General features: G+C 49.6%; 2 protein-coding genes across 3 annotated transcripts in view; both read right to left on the bottom strand.

The window, feature by feature from the left end:
• SLC13A3 (solute carrier family 13 member 3) overlaps positions 1 to 8,083 on the bottom strand; it is a 74,676-nt gene extending 66,593 nt beyond the window's left edge. Inside the window, exon 1 of one of the 2 annotated variants that reach the window (XM_072801314.1) lies at positions 7,925 to 8,083. In XM_072801314.1, the coding sequence (XP_072657415.1) occupies positions 7,925 to 8,035 (111 nt within the window). In that variant the 5' untranslated portion in view covers positions 8,036 to 8,083. Of the gene's footprint in view, positions 1 to 7,204; positions 7,360 to 7,924 lie in introns of those variants that run through there. The other variant, XM_072801315.1, reaches the window with a different exon arrangement.
• An 11,341-nt stretch (positions 8,084 to 19,424) lies between these two features.
• On the bottom strand, positions 19,425 to 22,217 carry TP53RK (TP53 regulating kinase). Its single transcript, XM_072801316.1, has 2 exons — positions 21,912 to 22,217; positions 19,425 to 20,013 (listed from the first exon to the last, which is right to left on the bottom strand). The coding sequence occupies exons 1-2, from the start codon at positions 22,192 to 22,194 to the stop codon at positions 19,535 to 19,537; spliced, it is 762 nt and encodes a 253-aa protein (XP_072657417.1). The 5' UTR covers positions 22,195 to 22,217; the 3' UTR covers positions 19,425 to 19,534.
• Between the last annotated feature and the right edge of the window lie 255 nt (positions 22,218 to 22,472).

The following is a 22,472-nucleotide window of genomic DNA, read 5'->3' on the forward strand; positions in this document are numbered from 1 at the left end:
TTCCCAGCAAGTAGGCTTTGATATGCCCACTTTGCAGATGAGAAAATTGAGGCTCAGAGGAGGGAAGTAACCTGGCAGGAGGTGCTTTGAACTGTGTCCTGGTGTGTCTCTCCCCTGATGCATCTCAGCGGGAAAGAACAGCTCAGGAACACGGGTGTGACTTGTTCCAGGCCCCAGTCAGGTCTGGCTCTGCTAAGGTGTTGATTCTGTGTCTTCAAGGTCGGGCAAGGGTGAGGGGGGGGAGGGGAAAGGGAGGGAGGGCAGAAAGTCCTGCTCATCAGTCCAGAGGGCACTGTCCTGTTGCGTCTGGTCGGGAAACGATCTTGCTCCCTGCTGCATCCCCAGGAATCACATCGGCCTGTTTACACACCTGGCAGGAGCTCCAGGAAAGTGGAAAGTTGGCCGGGCCTCAGAGGAGCAGCTCCGAGGCCAAGGGGGCCATGTGGGCAAAGGGTCAGACCCTGCCGGAGAGCGTGCAGGGGCAGGGATGAGGGTTCTGGGACCACCTGGCTGGGAGCAGCTGGGAAGGTCCCTCAGGCCCTCTCTGGGCCTCGGTCTTTCCAACTTTAGAAAGGAGAGCCAGAATGCTGCCTCTAGCTCAGGTCTTCCACAAATGCCACAGTCTGGAGTTTCTGAAAATTCATGTCTTCTGAAATCAAGGCCACCTGGGTTCAAATCCAAGTTAAATCATTCACTGGTCTCCTGAGTACCTACTACATGTCTGGTGCTGTCCCAGGCACGGGGGATGCTGTGGGGAACAAAACAAGCTGTGCCCTTCCATTGCCCACTGCCTACTTTTGAAGGCAGACAGTGAGCAAATAATGACCATAATTCAGACTGTGATGAATTCCACGAAGGAAATAAAACAGGAGGATGTAGAGAGTGACCGGTGGGGTAAGGAGGACAAGTATTCTTGAGGAGGGGTAATCCGGGAGGACTCCTCAGAAGAGGTGCTTGTTAGGGCTAAGACTTGAATGACCAGAAAGATCCAACTGTGGCAGATCAGCAGCAAGAGCAACCCAGGCAGAGAAAACAGCAAGTGCAAAGGCCCCGAGGCAGGAACAAGCTTGGTGGGTTTGAAGAACCAAAAGAAGGCCTACGAGGCTAGATCAGTAGCCTCGTGCGAGAAGAGAAGACTATGGAAGACCAAATCAAGTGTGTGTTCTAGTTTCTGAATTTGACGCTCTGATATCTTGGGACCTTGATAACTCTGAAAGGTCAGCCCCTCCCAGGGCTAGCTAGTTCCTCGTGATAGTAAATAACTCAGGTGTTTTTCAGATGCAAACCTGCCCAATCCAAAGCCCACACCCGCAACCACCTCTCTTATTTGGCTCTCTCTGTCTCCAGGCCATGATCCACCCACCGGCCTTAATCACTGAGGGTCAGGTACCAGACACCTAGGGGACAGCCTGCGCCCCAGAGCCCATTGAAGTGATTTGCACCAGCCAATCCTCAGCTGCTTACCCTGACTTGCCCATTCCTTAAATGCATAATAAACTGACAGATAGTGATAAGGTAAGGCAGGGAAGAGAATGGAGGATTTTTTGTTGTTGTTGTTGGTCAGGGAAAGCCTTTGAGGAGGGTCATCTTTGAGCGGAGATGAAGTGAGAAAGCAAGCCTTGCAGACATCTGGGGAAAGAGCAGTTCAAACAGAGGCAACTTGCAAGTGCAAAGGCCCTGGGGGTGAGGACAATTTTGAGATATGTAAGAAAGAGGCAAGGTTAATGTGGTAGCAGAGGGAGCAAAGAGGCCAGAGCTCCTGGTAAGTGATCAACAAATATTTGCTGTTTATATTCTCTGATGAGGGCCAACTGTGATCTGAACAGAAGTAAGGGAGCTTGACCTGGATTCCCCTCACCCCTCACCTAGAAGTTAGGCTCAGAGATTAAATATTGCTAGTTAACACATGATAGCCAGAAGCCTAAGATGGGGATCAGTGGACAAAGACAGGGCGGAAGGTGCTCCCCCTCCACCCTGCCACTCCTTCACTGTGACGCCTCAGGCAACCCACTTGCTTCTCTGGACCGCAGTTACCTCTTGGTGGCAGTTGAGCTAGTATGAGCCCCAAATTCTGAACCGCAGTGACAGGGGCTGTAATAGCAGCAGCTGACATTTACCGAGAGCTTACTACAAGCCAGCACTCAAGCATGAACGCATTTCAGTAGGATTAGACCCAATCTCCATACGAATAAACTGAGGCTCAGGACTGACCATGTCAACTAGCTCATTCCACCAAACACCACAAGCGTCTCTCCTTCCCCCACAGTCAGCATCAAAGATCTCTCCATGGGGGAGGGGGGGCATGTACAGGATAGACCTCAAAAGAAACAAAATGTATGAGCATCTGAGATGGAGTGTTTGCAAATAAACCTATCTTTGATCACAAAACCCCTGCAAGGAAAGGACTATGAAGAAATCCTCTTATCAGACCGGGGACTGCGTCAGAGTCAGAGAGTCAGAGAGCTTCGTGAAGGTTTTCTGCAGATTCTTTACTCCTCGGATTCTTTGCTCCTTCTCATTTCTTCCAAAGCCAAGTCTCAGTTTGGTACTAAACTTGTCTTCAACGCCTCTCCTGAGCGTTTGCCTCCCTGGGCAACACAGAAAGGATAGGTCTCAGGCCCTCAGCTTCAAGCGGGCAGCGCGTGTAGCCACAATCGACCAACACTGGATATTTGCTGCATTTCTTCTATTGGTCATTCGTGATCCTGGTTCCCATACGTGGTCTTGATATTAAATTTTCCTTTTAAGTCACTGGATTTAAGTTTTTTGAAAAGGAGGGGTGAAGGGACGCCTGAGTGGCTCAGTGGTTGAGCGTCTACCTTCGGCTCAGGGTGTGATGCTTGGGGTCCTGAGATCAAGTCCCACATCAGGCTCTCCCCGTAGGGGAGCCTGCTTCTCCCTCTGCCCATGTCTCTCTCTCTCTCTCTTTCTGTGTCTCTCATGAATAAATTTAAAAAAATCTTTAAAAAAGAAAAAAGGAAAGGAGAGGCAGGTAGTAAGGCAGCAATAATGTAAAAAATGGGGGGTAGGCATGATAGGAATATAATTAAGTAAGTAATACTGAGCAGGGGAAGGGGACCTGGCAAAAATGTTGTGGGCAATGATTTGGATGATGGAAACAAAATCGGATCCTAGTCCATTTTGGGGGTTCCCTGTCTGAGCTCTCTGGGTTCAGTGAGATAATACAAGTTTAAAGCACTAGGAAGGTACTGGATCCACAGGGCTGGATCTATGGGGTTTTTCTGGGAAGTCCCTGTTAAGGAAAGACTCAAGGTCTCTAAGAACCCTGGCCATGCTGTCTTCATTTCAAAACCCAGGACCAAGAGAAGTGAACAAAGTAATGTTGAGGAACTGTGTGACTTCAGGAACATTACCTAACTTCTCTGTGCTTTGCTCTCCTTATCTGTAAAAATGGGGATCATCCTTATTCTCTCTTCTTAAGGCTGACGTGAAGAGTAAATAAACAAAATTTGAAAGGTATATAAAACAGTATAGGATAAATGGGGAAAATTTTTTTACAGTTATTATTATAAACTCACACTACATTCAGCACAGCACAGGACAATTTCCATATGTTCTCTTAATTAAGGCTCATAAAGCCCTTGGGGGAACGTGTGAGTCCTCGCTTCGCAAATGAGGGAACAGAGGCTCAGAAATGCAGAGCTGCCCATCTGAGTTTCAGAGCCAAGACCCAAATGCAGGCCTTCTCAGTGCTATGGCCCATGCTCTATCCATCCTTTGACTTCTCTGGGTCTCTGTTGCCCAGGTCCGGCTCAGGAGAGGTGAAACAAACCTTGAGCACTGAACTTAAAAGCAGGAAGTTATGGCACAGGTACTATATATGATTTCACGGGACCCAAAAAATAACCAGGGAGCGAGGTGATCTTGTGGCCATGTTATCAAGTAAAGAAACTTGAGCCCAAGGTCACAGAGCAAGTATGTGGAATGAGAATCCAGTTCTGATTCTAAAGAGTCAAGACTGGGAATGAAATGACCATTTTCCTCATCATCCACTTAAATCCCACCCACCTAAGAATTAGGCAAATGCAAAAAAGTGGGCCTCTGACCTTCCAGGTATACTACCATCCTCTAAAAAGATCCACCACCCCAGAACAAGTTGGCTGCTAGCAGCACATTAGGAAAGGAGGCTTTCCTTTTTTTCCTCAGGTAGATCCAGCACTGCACCAGGCAAAATGCACCTGCACCAGGATACACAGTTGGGCAGGTGGAGTGCAGGAAGGTCCAGTCTCTTTTTGCCAACTCAAGGTCCCTTGTGCAGTGCACAGCCTGTGCAACACCCTGTAGCAGTCCTGCCTAGAATATCTCCCCAGTACTTCTTCTTCGAAGCATCCTTAGAGTCACATGTGAGTACCCATTGCAAGAACTCATCTTGGCCACATTGTTAGTCTGGCTACATCTGCATTCTGTGGGTATGGGTGCAAGATGGGAAAGGCGGCAAGATTCCCCTGCAAACACATGGATGGAGCTAGTGCTCACTTGCAAGCTGCTTTAACAGTCTCACCTATCCCCACTAGCTGCCCAAGGCCAGTTCCCAAACTTCCATCTCCCAGGGTGGCCATTCTTGGAAAATGTTGAGGTGATCCTTCCAGCAGCATCCGACTTCCTATGTTTCCAGCACTCTTGTAGCAAGAGCTGGAACCTCCAGTGGCACTGGAAATTGCAATCACTGCATTCCAGAAGTACACCCCACTCCTTTTCATCCCTGTTCTGTTCCAAGCCAGGAGGACATAATGTAAGAATTGTTCCCCGCCCCCATCCCTCCACTTCCATCTGCTCATCAGATTAACTCTGACCTCCCCGCAGACTGGCTCACCAGTCTCCAGGGGACAGGTGCACAAGGGCCAACGCTGTCAACCACACAGACTCCTAGGACATCAGAGCAGCAGTGGTTTGGAGGCATCATCAAGCTGGACAACCAGGACCCAAGATAGGGCAAATGGCAAATGCCCAGGCTTCTCCACTGTTTTTCCTGATCTGACACCTGCAAAGTTTTTGGGAACCCATACGTACAATATCACATGCATGGGTGGTTCTAGAATTTCTGTATGAGAGAGGCTTAGAAGTGACATTGGGGGTTTTTCTAGAATTTCTGTATGAGAGAGGCTTAGAAGTGACAATGGGGGTGGGAGTTGACACTATGGATGCTTGCCTTGAAACTACATTTGCACAGCAAACATAAAGTTTTTGTTAGCCCCCCAGCCCTTGTTTGGTGAGGTTATCACAGGGTTGAAATTGGATAAGATTACCACCGAAATTGTCCGGAACCTGTGTTTGCATAGCACACCCACTCTTTGCTTTAAACGTATGTCCCCGATCAATAAAAACAGCAATGTTCTCTGTTCAATGTTCTCTAAAGATGCCGTGACTCACATTGTACATCAGATTGAGAAACATCAGTGATTATGAGCCAAGAATGAAATAATGATAATTACATACATATTATGTGGGGTGAGGCTTTGAGGATACTGAGAAGAGATTTTTGAGGGAGGCTAAGATCCCCCAAGAAGCCAGACCTGTCTCCTGGGAGCAAGCCCTCACTGATCAGCCACTTAAAGAGGGCCACACGCAGGATTCTCCCGCCCCCAGCATCTGTAGGGAACCAGGAGAGGTTCTTATTCAATGATAACGGAGGAAAGAGTATCAAGTGCAATGGTTAGAAGCACACTCCCTGCCTTCTGGCTCTGTCCAGGGTATGTGATCTTGGGCAAGTCACCTAATCTTGCTAACGTCCATTTCCTCACCTGGTCAGTCGGGATGCTCAGAGAGCAGCTGTCTCCCCAGCTCTGTGCACGTTACCTAGGACGATGCCTGAGAAGCTCTTCACGTGGCGCCTGGCACATAGTAAGAGTGAAGCGTCCCACAAATCCTGACTCATCAGCCCCACCACCATCGCAGAAGGCTACTGGCATGTTACTGGGGCACTTGGGGTTCAAGTGGAACCCCACTCGAACTTGTATCATCTCACCCAACCCAGTGAAGTGGATTCACTGTGAAGCTAATGACGCTTAAGATTCAGAGCTTCAACGTGGATGGAACTGGAGGGTATTATGCTGAGTGAAGTAAGTCAGTCAGAGAAGGACAAACATTATATGTTCTCATTCATTTGGGGAATATAAATAATAGTGAAAGGGAACATAAGGGAAGGGAGAAAAAATGCGTGGGAAATATCAGAAAGGGAGACAGAACGTAAAGACTGCTAACTCTGGGAAACGAACTAGGGGTGGTAGAAGGGGAGGAGGGCGGGGGGTGGGAGTGAATGGGTGACGGGCACTGGGGGTTATTCTGTATGTTAGTAAATTGAACACCAATAAAAAATAAATTAAAAAAAAAAAAGATTCAGAGCCCCTCCCAAGCCCTCCGTGTACTTTTTCTTACAAAGCACCCTTCCAGTACTATATGCTTCAGGCCCCGTAACACTTGGCTCTGCCCCTGGGTTCAGAGATCTTGCTAGAGGCCAGAGCAGAGAGAAGCCTGCAGAAGCCCCTGCTGGGGAGAAGGATGCTGCGTGCTTGCTCTCTTTTCTTCCCTGGGGCTCCACCTGGGACCTCACAGGCCCACCCATCCTTCCACCGGTGATGCTCTACAAAGTGAGGCAACTTCCTCACCCAGCCCTTCACATCAATTCTCAGAAGCCAGCGCCATGACGGCCCCACTTTGCAGACAAGGAAAGCGAGACCCAAAGAAGAAAGGAAGTTGGTCCAAGGTCCTGAGGTCAGCAGCTGCCCCGGAATGGGATGGTTTTTAAAAAGTGACCTCATCTTATTCCGGCATTTGTCGTTTCTCTCTTCAATGTCAAAGAAGTCCAAGAGCCTGGATCATTCCACACCAGAAAGCTTGTTTGTACATTAGACCTGGATCTCTTTGGCACCAGCTGGTATCACCTTCTTATTCCCTGTGCCCAAGGTGGGCTCCCTCCTCCATGCAGCCCTCTCTGAACACCTCGCCCAGCTCCCCTGGTCTCTGCTCATGGTGCTGGGTAATGTACCACTAAATTCCACCCTCTACCTGCTTTTCTTTTTTATGAACATTTAATAACGCATTGAGAGGTAGTGAAGCAACCGCCTGGTGGTAGAAGCCTTGTCCGTGCCCTCCCATAATGCCCCAGATGGGCCAGGCACCGTTGAGGGACCCGATCCGGGCAGGTGAGGCCATCTTCTCCCAGGCCCCACTGCTGTTGACTTACATCGTGACATTCCTGACCTCAATCTGCAGCCTTTGGTGGAGGGATTTACTTTCTCTGAGAGTGCAGAAAGTGCTCAAGTTCTGGGTTCCGGCAAGCCAGGGGCTGGATCCCCACTCAGGCACGTGCTGTGTGATTCTGGGCAAGTCACTTCATCTCTCTGAGCCTCATTTTTTCTTCTCTGGAAAATTGAGCTAAATAACCCTCCCCCCCTGCAGGGCACGGAAAGGCTGAAACAAAACGATGCCCGCAAGGCAAAGCTTCACTGCCAGGCTCCCCGTGAGGGTTCCTCAAACCCTGGCTCTTCCCATCAGGAAAGGGGCCTGGAGTAAAGCCAGCCCGCGTGCCTGTCGTGGGCACTTGCTGGGCACCAGTTCTAAGAGATTTACATAGATTGCCTCGTCTGCACAACCCTATGGGTCGACGGTCTCATTTCCTCCCTTTTCACATGGGAGTTAAATGACGTTCAGAGAGGTTCAGGGACTTGCCCCGGACCCTACAGCGTGGCACTCCTTCAGGGGACCGTGGTGACTGTCGGGTGAAACGTTGAACACCGCGCGCTCAGCGCATCCTCAGAGCTCATCAGAGGAGAGACTCACTCCCGGGCCAGTGAGGACATCCCGGCGGCTGCGTGGGACGCGGCTCCAGGCGCAGCGGGGAAAGGGTTAGAGGGGCAGGGTACAGGGGGGAGGGCCGGGGGCGCCCGGGAGGAGGAGGCGTTACCTTGGGAGGGAGGCCGAAGACCACCGGCAGCAGCGCGAGCGGCGCCAACAGCAGCACGAGCAGCCGCCGCGCGCTCCACACCTTCTTGGCCACTGTCGCCAGCGCTGCCATCGCGCGATCGCCCGGACTGCCCGCGCCTGGGCCCCGGCGCCGGCTTAAAGCCTGGGGGAGGGTCCGGGGAGGGCCCGGGGAGGGGACTGCGCTCGGGACCCGCCCCCTCCCTGCCCCTCCCGGAGGAAGAGGGTGGGGCCTGCGCCCCTGGGACTCGGGCGGGGGGCAGGGGACGGTGGGGGGGGCGTGGACTGTCGGGATAGTTAGGGAACTTTAGTCACGGGAACAAGGAATGGACTCCAACCCTCAAGGCAGCGTGGCCTCGTGTTTAACCTGCGGACACCTGCGGAACCTTCCCTGGCCCCCCTTGCCCGCCCGTGGAAGGGGCGGTAAAGACGATGCGAGGATCAAAGCACTTGTTAGCATCGGGTTCCAGTCCTGACTCTGCACGGTCTAGCTGCGTGGCCTTGAGCGATGGCCCTGGAGCCTCAGTTTATTCATCCGCAAAGCGGGGCTGATGATAATGGCCTCTACCAGACCAGAGGTCTGTTGGGCAGTTTAAATGGGATGATGCACGGCGCCTGGCACCGAGCGAGCGCTCACTGGGAATCTCCACGGCTGTTCGGCTGTTCGTTTTGTTCTTACTTCCTCCCTGGGGTCGGTTGAGTCACCTGTAGGTAGGAGCCTGGAGGCATCTTTTCCTTCCTCCTGGATAAATGCCCAGGAAGGAGCACAGCTGCTGAGTGATGTGGTAATTGCGTCCTTAGTTTTCAAAGAAACTGCCAAACTTTCTCCAGTGTTTGCACCACTTTCCATTTCCATCCGCAGCGAGTCAATGATCTAGTTTGTCCATGTCTTTGTCAGCATTTGGTGTTGTCCCTATTTTTGATTTTAGCCATTCTGATAGAGGTGTGGCAACATCTCACTGTGGCTTTAATATTTAATTTCCTAGTGACTGAGGATATTAAACATTTTTTCATGTGGCTTCTTTGCCATCTGCATATCCTCTTCCGAGAATCATCTTTTCCTGCTGTTTGCTTGCCAGTTGGACTGTTTGTTTTAAGCTACTGAGTTTTGAGAGTAATTTATATATTCTTACATATGTGGTTTGCAAATATTCCTCCCCCCACCCCCAGTTTGTCTTTTCATCTCTTCAACAAAGCATTTCACAGAGCAAACATGGTAAGGGGGTGGCAGGAGATGAAGATCCTTACTAGGCCAGGAAGGACGAAAGTCCCAGCCCCCTCCTCCACTTCCTCTGACACAGCCCTGGGAAGGAAGCTGGGACACACTGTGACAGCCTGGTGAGGTTGGAAGTCAAGGCTCCTCAGGCAGCCTATGTTGGTGGGGGTGAGGTCACAGTTTTTTCCGTGGTGTTCAGCTGGAGTAAAGTCGGATTGTCTGATAGAGGTCTGGCTAGGCTGATCTTTCCCGGTGCTTTGGCTATAGAGTGCAGGTTCTTGTCGGGGCTTTCTGGGAGCTTCTGTGGGCATTTCTGGGTAGCCTGCTTCTTCCAAGTCTAAGATAGAGGAGGCAAAAATAAAACCCAATAGACTTTATCACCGGATTGTTCCTTGGGTCCCAAGGTACTGCCTTTATCTCTCTACTTTGCAGAGTCTTCTTGTTTTATGTGTATTGTACAGGGTTTTTCAGTTGTATTCAGCAGCAAGTAAAGAAAATTATGTCTACTCTGTCTTCTCAGAAGTGGAGGCTCCTCTGTTCTTTTTTGTTATTTCCCATGTGGGTCACACTGCCATGATTCCCATAAACCCCTAGGGCAAGTTATTTCCCAATGGACCCTTTGCAGGCTGTGATGAAACTTTCTCCAGTGTCCTTTCAAATTGGGCACCTGACCTTGAGCCAGCCCAATCACCGGCTTCATCAAAGGTTCCAGCCAGGTTAGTGGCAGACGACCTCGGATGGAGGGTGAGGCCCTGCAGGGAGCACTTTGGACATTCGAAGCCTGGGTGTGGGAGGATAGTTCTCCAAACCAGAGAAACTATTCCTGGAGATTTGGGCCAGCTGACATCATAGAAACTGTGGCCCATTCCCCAAAGCCTGAGTGGAGGTAGTTGGGACCAGGATATATTGCACCCAGGGTCCCTGGACTGGCTTCCTTGTTCTGGAAGGAGCTAAGAGATAAAGAGGACAGTATTTAGTATTACGGCAGAGGTTTCAGTCTAGTGGCTCAAATGGAATAATAATAAATAGCAAGCACATATACTGCACTCACTATGTGCCAGGCACTGTTTTCAGAACTTTACATGTTTTAACTCATTTAATCTGTACAATAATCTGTGTGCATTACCCTTCTGAATCTGTCACCCTGCATTAGACAAAGCTACATTCAACTTCTGGCTGTCCCACTTGACTTCTTATGTAACCCTAGACAAAGGCTTTAACCCCAGTGGGCCTGTTTCCTTATCTGAAATGGAAACAAGAGTATGTGGCTCACAGGGATGTTGGAAGAATTAATAAGCAAGGCTGTAACATGGTACTTACACAGAGTAAGCATTCAACAATTGACAACAATTATGATCATTCTGCTTGTGGCAGATTTTATTTTCCCAGGATGGCACCAACATCTATCTTCCATCCTCCATGGGCTTCCCATATGCTCCTCTTAAAACGTGATTGACACTCTTCCCACTGAGAGCTGGAGGTCCATGTTCCCACCTGTTGAAAGTGGGTGGAGGCTTGTGCCGCGCCAACCAATAGAACACGGCAGAACTGATGCTATGGGATCTCCAAGGCTGAGCCATAAGGAGGGTACAGCTTCTGCTTGGTTCGCTCAGTCCTGGGATTCCTGTCCTTGAAACCCAGCTACCATATCTGAATGTCAGACTAAACTAGGCACAAAAGCCACAGAGAGAAAGCAAGGCTCTAAACGAGCAGCCAGCAACAACTAACTGGCATATGAGCAAAAGAGCCTACAGATAATTTCAGCTCCTAGCCTTCAAGTCTTTCAGCTAATGTCCCAGACATGGTGGAACAGAAACCAGACACCCCCACGCTGCCCTCTCCAAATTTCTGAGCCACATGATCCATGAGCATAACAAATAGTTGTTTCATGTCATTGAGTTTTGGAGCAATTTGTTACATAGCAATAGGTAACTATTAGTATCGGTATTACTTTTCTCACCCAGAGTGAGCAAGTGGGGGCAGAGTAACAGAAGAAGGGATCAAACTCACAGAGGAAGTTGGTGGCAGAGATCACCCAGAACTTGCAGAGGCTGAATCCTCTAAGAAGAGCTTCTTACAGGAAGCAGAATCCACACAACATGAGGCCCCTCGTTGGATGACTTGGACTTTAGCACCCTACAGGAGAAAAGGTGGCTCCCAGGCTGGATCCACTCACTCCTTTTCTTTGTTTTCCCCCCTTTACACTGAGAAAGAAGTAGAATGTGGGAGGGAGTTCTTAAAGAATTTCCACAGTTGATGGATGGTTTGACTACCATTTATTTTCATTCCCTGCTAGGCTTGTCAGTTAGACAGATGAGGAAACTGAGGCTCAGAGAGATTAAGACATTTGCCCAAGGTCACATAGCTAGGGCATGATAGAGCTGAAATTCCTGTGATACACACCACCACTCCCCTACCACATTTTTAGAATTATTATTTTTTAGAAGATTTTATTTATTTATTATAGAGAGGAGTATGTGAGCAGGGGGAGGAGAGGGGGAGAGGACCCCTCACGCAGACTCCTTGCTGAGTGTGGAGCCCAATGTGGGATCAATCTCATGACCCTGAGATCATGACCTGGTCGAAACAAAGAGTCAGATGCTTAACTGACTGAGCCACCCAGGCGCCCCTCCCCCCATTTAATAGGAGCGCGCATACATATTGATTATAGTCACCAGCCCAGGTTTTAAGGGCTTGCTGTGGGTCAAGCACTGTGCTGAGCACTTACATGAATGACCATGCCATGCCTGATGACCTGCCTTCTCCTTGATCGCTGAATGCCTCCCTCTTTGCAACCTTCCTCCTACTCCTTGAACATGCAGAGTACTTGGCATGACAGCTCCCTCTGCCTGGATGTCCCCCTGCGCCCCCTCCCACCATCCCATCTCAATGGTTGCTTCCTTCTCTCAAGTCTCAACTCAAATGTTACCTCTTCAGAGCACCCCCCCCTCCCCATCTACTGGAACATAACCTTCCTCAACTCCTCAACTTCGCGTCATACACTCTATAAAATCCCCGGAGTTCTTTCCTTCACTATGTGAGTCATCGTTTGAAGTATTCTCCACTAGATTAAACTCCATGAGAACAAAGAGTCCAAATTACTCCCTGCCACATTCCCAGCACCTGGGACAGTACCTGGAACGTAGCAGAGGTCCAGTAAGTCCTGAAAAATTGAAAATGCCTTAAGTCATTGTACTTTATTATTATGAACATCAACCAAAAGCATGACTCTCATTCATTCACAAGTGTTAACTAAGCATCTACCATATACTGGGTATCATTCTTGGTGCTGGGGCTATAGCAGTGGACAAACAAGATTAAAATCTCTGGTCTCATGGAGCTTTCATTTTATTAGCTCTTTAATAAGATGAATGAATGAAATATGTCACATCTCCCATAGTGCTCACTGCTCTGGAGAAAAATAAAGCTGGGAGAGGGGAGAGTGCTCGGGGAGTATTAGTACCAGCTTTCCACTCCCCCTCCACAGAAGGGGAGGACTCAGTGCCCCCCTCCTGCCCCCCTCACTAAGTCACGCACCGCTGTCAGCATTTTTCAGTGGGTCATTTTGGTCAGGCCTCTATAGCTCCAAGAGCAATATTGGCTTTGAATCCAGTCCCAGCAGGTGGGCCTCAGGCTGGGGTTGGGATTAGTTACCCCTTTTAGCTCTCTGGCTGGGTTTGAGGGGAGGGAGCAAGAGGTTCAGCCGTGCAGGGCCTTTCCTCTCTATGGGGGAGGGGGTAGGCCCAGAGTACCCCCCCGTCCCCCTCCCCCACCCCAGCCAGTGGGCTCATCTAACTCTGGGTTCTGGGCCATCCCCTAACCTTCTGTGTCCCAGGCAGGAGAGGAAGGTTTACAAATACTAGAAGGCCTTTGATCTTGATCGGCACCAAACCCCCAGGGTTCTGAATGTTTTTTGTTCCAAGCTGCAGGCCAGGACCATCCTCTGTTTTGCCTCCAGCAGGGAAGACTGTGGGTAGGTGGTGTGTGCGTGTGTGTGCATGTGTGTGTGTGCGTGTGCATGCGTGTGTGTGTTTGGGGTAGTGGGAGGAAGCCTCATGTGGCTCCATGATTTTCTTTTCCACAAGCAGGCTGCACTGGCATGAGGGAATTCAGCTCAGCAAATTTTACAGAGCACCTACTACCTTCTAGGCACTATTGTAGAAACCGTAGCTGGAGTAGGGGACAAACCAGGCCCCTGCCCACAGGGTAAACATGAAGCAATCAAGCAGATGAATGTGAAAGACAGCAACAGGTGCTCAGGAATGGGATGAAAGTCAGGCTGGGGGGGAAGCCTGGGTGGCTCTGCGGTTTAGCGCCACCTTCGGCCCAGAGCGTGATCCCGGAATCCCGGGATGGAGTCCCATGTCAGCTCCCTGCGTGGAGCCTGCTTCTCCCTCTGCCTGTGTCTCTGCCTCTCTCTCTCTCTCTGCGTTTCTCATGAGTAAATAAATAAAATTAAAAAAAAATAAGTAAAAGAAAGGCTAGGGAGGGCTGGGAGGGGGTGTCACTTTTACATAGGGTGCTCACTGGAGACCTCTCAAAGTGGCATTTGGCAGAGACCTACAGGAAGTGAGGGAGGCAGCCACATCAAGATCCATAAGGAACAGTGTTGCAGGCAAAGGGAACAGCAAGTACAAAGTCCCTGAAATAGCAGCAGGACTGTCTGTTGGAAGAACGGGGTGACCAAGTAGAGGCAGAGGAACAGAAGGGGCCAAACACACAGAGGAAGCTGCTGGCAGAGATCGACCAGGTCTTCCAGAGGCTGAATCTCAGTCCAGGGGTCTCACCTTCCAGCCCGTGAAGGGAAGGGGCTGGAGTCTGCCTATAATGCTTCTTCACTTTGATCTCAGTAGACAGGCCTGTGCTGCCCAATATGCCAAGCTGACCCAGGAAGGCAGCAAGATGCCAATGAAGAAGTATGACTTTAGGGGACGGGTATCTGTGTTTTGGTTAGGAATTATTTTGGCTTCAAGTGATAGGAAACCTGGCTAAAGCACTTTCAGCTTCAAAGATGCTTACTTATACAAGTCATAAGTCAGGGAAAAGAGGTCTGAGGTGTGACATCACTAAGGATGGACTCACATTTCTGCCCATTCTTTATTCCCTTGTCTTCCTCTCACTGATGCTTTACCCAAAGGGCAGCCTCTGGTCCCTAGAAGGCTGCTGAACCTCCAGTTATCACCACTGCACTTAAAGGGAGGAATTGCTGATTGGGGGTGTGTTGGAATCAGGGCATAAAGAGAATTCTCACACCTTTCCTAACTTCTCTGCCCCAGAAGCAACTTCTGCAGATTTGCTTTGTGTCTTATTGGCCAGAAAAAAGTCACATGCTCATCTGTATATCAGGGACCAGGCCGACATTCCCTGAGATGAAGCCATTTTCACCTACTAAATACCTGAACAAATAGAGGCTCTGTCCAAAAGGAATCAAGAGGGTGGCTTTTGGTTGGCAAATGACAGTGCCTGGCATAAGCTCTATCATTTATAAGCTGATGACTGGGCAAGTCACTTAGCATCTCTGAGACTTGGCTTCCTCATCCTTAAAATGGGTACAGTAAATAACTGCTGTTTCTGCCTTCTTAGCATCTACCTGCTGTCCTTCTCAGGAACACTTGGATTTTCTTTAGGGCAGTGGTTCTCAGAACAGCATCACTTGGGAACTTGTTAAAATGCAAATTCTCAGCTCAGGCCCAGAACTTTGGATTCGGAAACACTGGAGTTGGGGCCAGCAGTGTGGGGAAGTGTACCTGTGTATCTTTGGCTTCTAAGTGGAGCAAATGATGCTTTATTATAATTGCCTATTTGTTGTTTGTAAAAATTGTATTAATAGGTCATATGATAATAACAGTTGCTAGTCGTTACAATGTGCCAGACACTGTGGTAGCACTCTACATGCATTATTTCACTGATGCTTGTGCTGGGCATCGACCTGCAGCCCAGGTCCCCAAGACAAGCCTGCTTGCCCTAAATGTAGGAAGTATGGTCAGGAGACAGCCACCAGCTGTCAGCCCTTCAAGGATGGTGTCTCTGCAGAGAATGGCCTCACCCATGTTCATGTCCTTCCAGGGGTGGCCCACCAGTGACTGTGTGATGGGGGATTATGAGGGCCTGTTCATCTCAGCCCAACTTGGGACATCACTGCAGGGCCACTGTAGCCAAAACCTCCCCATGGGGTCAGCTGAGGCCATTGCTGGGTCTGTTTTCTGATCGTACTTCTCCCCCTGCCCTCTCTTGCCCTCTCCTGCCCTTCTCTTCCCTTTTTCCTTCCCTTCTGTGAGGGATGACCCTCAAAGGCACACTTTAGTAAACATCCCACCTTCACTGCAGCTCACAGTCTGCTTCCTGGGATTCTGACCCATGACAACGCTCACGGCAGCTCCACGAGGTAGGCACCATCATCAATCCATCTTACAGATGGGGACACTGAGGCTCCAAGAGGTGCGATGAGTGGGTCCCACGTCACACAGCTGGTAAGCAAGGAGACATGAGATGAGAAGCCATCAAGTTTCTGATTAGAGTAGCAGCATAGATTGGCTTTACAAGGGTGCCTCTGGTTGTTGAACAGGGGAGAGTATGGAAGGCAGGTCAGAAGCAGGGGGAACAATGGGGACACCGTGGATTGCAGCAGTGTCGAAAGGGGGGGAAGGGGCTCCAGGGTGGAGCTGGGCTCCGTCATCCCTGTAGCTTCTTCAGGGTCCAGCACAGAGCCAGACACAGCCAAGGTGCTCAACAAATACCCAGTGAATGAATGAGTGAAGAGGTGAGGGAGTGAATGACACAATTAAATCAGGAGAGAACTAGACAGCCCCACGCAGCCCGAGTGATTAGCACAGGGCCTGCCAGAGAGGGATGCTCAGCTGAGGTGCTGAGTGGATAAATGAACCAAGTTCCAAGTAGGGAGAGAGATGGAAAGGAGGGAAGGAGAGGAAGAAGGAGGGGCAGAGGAGGGAGGGGACGAGAGAAGTGGGGGAGGAGGAAGACGGAATGGGAGGGAAGCTTCTTCACACTGACAAGGACAGTAACTGGCGACCTCTGCTGGCAAACAGAGCCACTCCTCTGGGCCCCAGAAAGGGTGGTTGGGTCGTTTGGAGTGGCAGCACTGTGAATTCAGGGCACTAGAGGAAAGTCCCAGTGCCCTGTCAGCTGGGTTCTCACCGCCAGGGGTTCTAGCGGCCAGTGGCAGCAGGGTCAGGACCAGGATGAGGCAAGGGAGGCTCTCCTGCAGGCACACGTTTAAGGGAGCACCTAAAAACTCAATAAATCAAGACAAGTATCTTAATGTGGTATTTTAAAAAATCAACTTGGCTGACTATGGCCCACAAGTTGGCTGCCTGGCTTTGTAAATAAGTTATCGGAACCAGGACCCATCCCAGCAGAGATGAGACACAGGTCCCCTCAACGGTGCAGGGGTTGCCAGATCCTCGTGGCAAGCACATGCCGTGAGTGTGGTCAGTTTACCAAACAAGAATGTACCTGCTGGACAGGGCACTCACTGTGCCCAGTTTGGGTAACTCTACTCCGTGGTCCATAGGCCAGCCACAAGAGCTCTTCTAAATGTTCTATAAAGATGTGGGCATTGTGTCCTTGGCAGTGTTGGACATATCACAATGTCACATCATATTTTCCTGGCTATGCCACTCACTATCTGTGTGACCTCAGCCAAGCAAGGCTCCATTCCCCTGTGCTTCAATTGCCTCCTCTGTCAAATAGGTTAATGCATGCAAAGAACTTAGTAACTGCTCAATGGTGAACTGCTAGGCTTAAAAATGTAGGATTGAATCCCAGCTCTGTCATTTATGTGACCCTAAGGACATGATATTTTGCATTGCTGAGCATATTTCCCCATCTGTAAAATGAGGTTTATAACTCCTGCCTGGGAAGGTTCCCATTGGAATTCACACGGAGCTGCTAGTGCCACTGGCTCACAGCTGCAAAGTACCAGCTGTCCCCACGAGGACTTTGAGGAAACTGGAATTGCGGTGGGTTGCTCAGCCCTTTGTGAGATAATGAACCAGGGGTGGAATTCACGGCTCGTCTAGGAATGCTTTAATCCATTACTTCCCGTCATGGGCTACAGGCTGAGCATACAAAGGGACAGTTCTCCTCCTGGGAACATTTGGGGTTTCTCCAGTATTGCCCTCTCCCTCAATGCTTACAAAGATCATTTTAACTTCTCCACTGCCGCTGGCCACAGTGCCACACACACCAACAGGGCCAAGCGGTTCACAGCACATGCGCCAAGTCCTCCGCTCCAAGGCCACCACCATCACTGACCTGGCTAGTGGAGCAGCCTTCCCCCTGGTTTCTCGCGTCTCTGATTGCCCTCTCTGAGCCCCTTTTCTACCAATGTAAATGTCTCCCTGTTTAAAAGACTGAGATGCAGTGAGAACAAAACCCAGGCTGGTTACAAGACCCTGTGTGATTTGGTCCTTCCCTCTTCCCCCATATCATTCCCTGCTCCTCCTCCACTCTGCTCCCTGCAAACCCGCCACCCTGGCCTCACTGCCCAAGGATGCTCTGCCTTTGCCAACTTTGTCCCTGTGCCTGGACCATGCTCCCCACTTCCCACTTCTGCACACAGCATTTCCAGTGTCAGTTTGTTTCCTTGTAAGAGTAAGGACAGCCTCGTGTCTCCTCTGTAACTCCAGTGCCTGGGCACACAGCGAGCACCAGGTATTTGCTAACTTACTGCCTGCATGTGCATGTGAACCACTCACTCTCCCCACAAGGCAGATACCAGCCTTATTAGCCTTATAGTACATGTGAGGAAATGAGCCCTCTCAGTCATGCTGAAAATAGTCATTGAAAAAATTATTGCCAGCTCCTAGGGCCCCTGAAGTTTTTTGAAAATGTTATAGAATGCCAATACATACTATAATAATATAAAGATAAAATTATAACTATATAAATACTAAGTATAATATGACAATATATATAAAATAATATTACAAATAATAATATAATCATAACCAGCATCTCATTTCTTAAAGAATCATGAAGAGCATGTGGGCTTGGGAATCATGTAGAAGTATCCCTTGCTACCTGTGACATCTTGGGCAAGGTCACCCCTCTTGGAGCCCATTTCTCCATCCACAAACTGGGGAGAAAACCTTAGAGTTGTTTTAAATACGGTATAAACACTCCTGGCACAGTATCCAACAAGCAGTAAACAGGCAACGATATTAACACTCCTCTCTACTGGTCATCACTACCCAGGAAGGGAAGTTTTTGTTCATCCCTGGGCATCTGCCACAGGCAGAGTTGACTATGGTGAAGGAGACACAGCCCCAGACTCCCAGGAATGCTCACTCCCCATGCACACCCCAGGATCCAATATGATACCAGCTACATATAAGGCACTCAAAATATTTATTTGCTAACCGGAGCTGGCAAGGAGGAAAGGTACTTTATTATACCTCCCCACAGCCACACACCTCTAGGGGAGAAACTGAGGACGGGCAGGGATTTAAGTGTAAGTTAATTTGTGGCATCTTGCACCTTAGCTCAGTTTTCCTGCCCCTTCCCTCAAATCAGGCTTTATCAAATTCTAGTCCTTTCGAGGCCACTTCACCTCTTTTGTTCTATATACTTACTACCTGTGACCAAAATGGACTCATCTACATAAACTAAAAGGAACTTTCTATCAGTCAACTTTTTGACAGAGCAAGAAAAACAAAAACAATTCTCTATAAAATTATGTACATTTCAGCTGCCTGGCTGCTATGAGCCTGCTTTTTTTTTTTTTTTTTTTTTTTTTTTTTAACAAGACTAATTGGAGTAAAGCAGCATTTTTCCTTTCTTGACTATGACCCTCAAAAAGAAGTATACTTTATATCAAAACCCGGTATATACCCTTGTCTACATACACCTTTGAAACAAGTTTTCTAAAACAGTACTTACATGTCATGCACTCTGATTTCCTAGTCTATGATACTACTTCAGTTTTAAAATGCTGGTGATATTCCATATATTGGTTTCCAAAGGACTAGGCCATGCACACAACAAAAAATGCTGGATTAGCAGGCTGATAGAGACATCCGTCACCAACTGAGACTTTGTCTTTGTCTCACCCAAAGGACTGAAAGGCAAATAACATCCTCATTATGTGGTTCAATGTTCTGCAATGCCATGTCCACGTACCCAACGTATATATGGCACAGCGGGAGAAAGCCTGTCCTAGATTTCTTTTAGATACACAATTCTGCTTAGAATGTGTTGAGAACTGTAGACAATAATGATACTTAACAAGCATGATCACAGACAGCACTTAAAATGTCTCAACACCTTTATTTAGGTCTAATCTCGTATTTGGAGCACTCCTTCACGTTCCTTTTGACATAAATGGCCTAAATGCCTGTACGCATCAAACAGACCCTTCTACCCAACCATGGACCTCTTTCTTCCTCTTAGGCGAACTTCATCTAATTTTTTTAACACTGGCCTGGACTTTTTGGAGAAGGTGGAGTAGCTTTTCAGGAAGGCTTCAAACACAGTCTCAGTTTTGGGGTGGGTACTGAGGAAGGCTTTCTCTAGCACGTAGAGGTCAACTCCCTTATCTTCTGGAAGTGCTGAAATGAAACTCAGCCCAAAGTCTATGAGCACAATGTTCAGCTGTTCCACGGGGGGTTTCAGGAGCATGTTCGAGGTGGTGAGATCACCATGAATGAGGTCTTCATCGTGCATTCGAGCCAAAACCTGCCCAACTGTCTTGGCTAGGCTGAGGAGACTTTGAGGAGTTTTTTCAGTCTCCATGGTAGACTGAATATAATCTCGAACAGTCACTGAGCCTTCGATTTCTTCCATGTATAAGCAGTTGGATGCATAGTCTACAAAAAAGACAACTGGAGCAGATATCCCTGCAATCAAGATATAAATGGTTATTGGATTCAATTCTTTCCTAATGTTAAGTTTGATTTTCAAAGACTGAGCCAGACTTTTACAGTGCACATCTGCTTCTTCTAGGAAAAGAGATTTAGGAATGCTGCAGAACAGTACAACTTAAGTCATCTGGAAGTTTCTTTCCCTGTTCATGCCCTGCAGGACTGTGCCTTACGCTACCCCACAGCTAGGTTTAGGAGTGCCAAAGCGCCCTCCTCCTTTCCACTCTTTATGACTGGATTTCATGTGTCATACTTCTTCCCTAAACAACAACAGCAAAGAGCCAGAAGGGTAAGCATAGTCAGAGTAGGTTCTTGTATCCTCAGAAGGATTCAGATGGGCCAAACAATGTGTTGCCTGAAATATTCACCTTTACAGTCAGAAAGGGTGGATTCAAATCCTGGCTCCCTTCCTTATTAGTTGTTTGACCTAAAAGTCAAATCAATTCTCCAAGCCTCTGCTTCTGTTTATAGAATATGAATCATTCAAGAATTCATTGCATTCAAAGACTGAATGACAATCAGGCCCAGCACGCTTTTCTACATACTGGAGCCATCTCAGTTGAGGATACAGCAGGAAACAAAGCAGCTATGATCCCTACTTAATGGAAATTACGTCCTAGAGAGAGTGAAAATAGAGAACAGGAGCACACAAATAACCCCATTAAATCCATGCAAGGGCAGATGTCTGCTTGCTGGCTACAAAATTTCTCCAGCTCTCCCATTACCTAACAATGTCCTGGTGTAAAGCAAGTGCCTAAAGAATATTAATAGGGCAGCCTGGGTGGCTCAGCGGTTTAGTGCCTGCCTTCAGCCCAGGGTGTGATCCTGGAGTTCCGGGATCCAGTCCCACATTGGGCTTCCTGCATGGAGCCTGCTTCTCCCTCTGCCTGTGTCTCAGCCTCTCTCTCTGTGTGTCTCTCATGAATAAATAAATAAAATCTTTTAAAATATTATTTTTAAAAAAGAATATCAATAAAAGAAAGAAAGGACATGTAAATGTCAAAGGCCAGTGTTTGAGTCAGAGTAATGGGCTGAGAGCCTGGCTGGGTCACTAACTGTGCAACCTTGAACAAGTTACCTGAGCCTCAGTTTCTCATCTGAGGACAAGGCATACCCTGGTGGTGTACAATGGTGTTTTATTGATTTATTTTAAAATATTTTATTTACTTATTCGTGAGAGAGACAGAGGCAGAGGCAGAGACACAGGTGGAGGGAGAAGCACCTTGGCTCAGTTTAGCCGGGATCCCGAAGCCAGGACTCGATCCCAGGACCCTGGGATCGTGACCTGAGCCAAAGGCAAATAAATGCTCAACCACTGAGCCACCCGGGCGTCCCTTAACGAAAAAGCAAGAAAGGATTCAATGAAATCTAAAATGGACTGAGTGCTGTGGACCAGCCATACATTCCAACGTACTGTGAATTCCCTTCACAGGGGAGGACGCCTAAGCCGTTTGTTGCAAGCTTTGCATAGGAAGCGGTGGGGGGCGGGGGGAGGGGGTGTCGGTATTTGAACCCAGAGAGCCTGGCTCCACGGCAAGCATTTGTAATTCCACCTGCTCCTTAATTAAAAGGAAGGAAATGAAGAGAGAATGCACGGGCACGGAGACGGTAGAAATGGGGAAACTGAGGCCCGGGGCGCTCGGCGTCGCGTGGAGTACCAGCGGTAGAGCAACGGCTCCAGGACACATGCTCGCGGCCGCTAGAACCAGCTGCTAAGAAACGCGGCTCCCGGAGAAGGGATGAAACGGAGAGCGAGAGCGGAGGGCAGAAGTTCAGGCAGGAGGTGCACGGCGGGGGGGGGGAGACCTCTCTCTCACGGAGACCCCCGCCCCGCCCCCGGCCGCCCCGCCCCGCGCCCGGCCCGCCCGCCTCACCTGCGCGGCGGCAGCGGAGCAGCGCCCGGGCCTCCTGCACCGTCCGCCGCCGGCCGAGCCGCGCCTCCAGCGCCGGGTGCCGGTAGCCCTTGGGGAAGCGGTGCTTCACCACCGCCGCGCGGCCCTGGAAGCGGCCGCGGAACACGCGCGCCTCGGCGCCCTGCTTCACCAGTTCCAGGCCGCTCAAGAAGCGGCCGTTCCGCTCCCGGGCCGCGGCCAGCGCCTCGGCCTCCCGCGGCGGCTCCTCGCTCTCGGCGCCGGCAGCGGCGTCGGGGGCCGCCATGACTGCGCCTCGGCGCCGCCTCTCGGAGCCCGTCGCCTCTCTCCGGAAACTGCCGGCGATGTTCGGCTCGCCCCGTGAGTCTTCGGGCCTCTTCGGCCACTCCGAGGCCGACGCTTCCGCCTGTGGCAGTGGCCCCGCCTCCCACATCTTCGGCTATCTCCGTGCGCCCTCGGCAACCCTCGGCAACTCTCGGCCGTCCTGGGCTCTCTCCTGAAGTGCCGGGTTTCTTGGTCGGCCTTGGTGCCCACGCCTCCCAGTTCTTGGGCCCTTTGCGGAAA

This window comes from Canis lupus, chromosome 26, assembly GCF_048164855.1.
Source record: "Canis lupus baileyi chromosome 26, mCanLup2.hap1, whole genome shotgun sequence".
In the NCBI taxonomy this organism is placed as follows: Eukaryota; Metazoa; Chordata; class Mammalia; order Carnivora; family Canidae; genus Canis; species Canis lupus.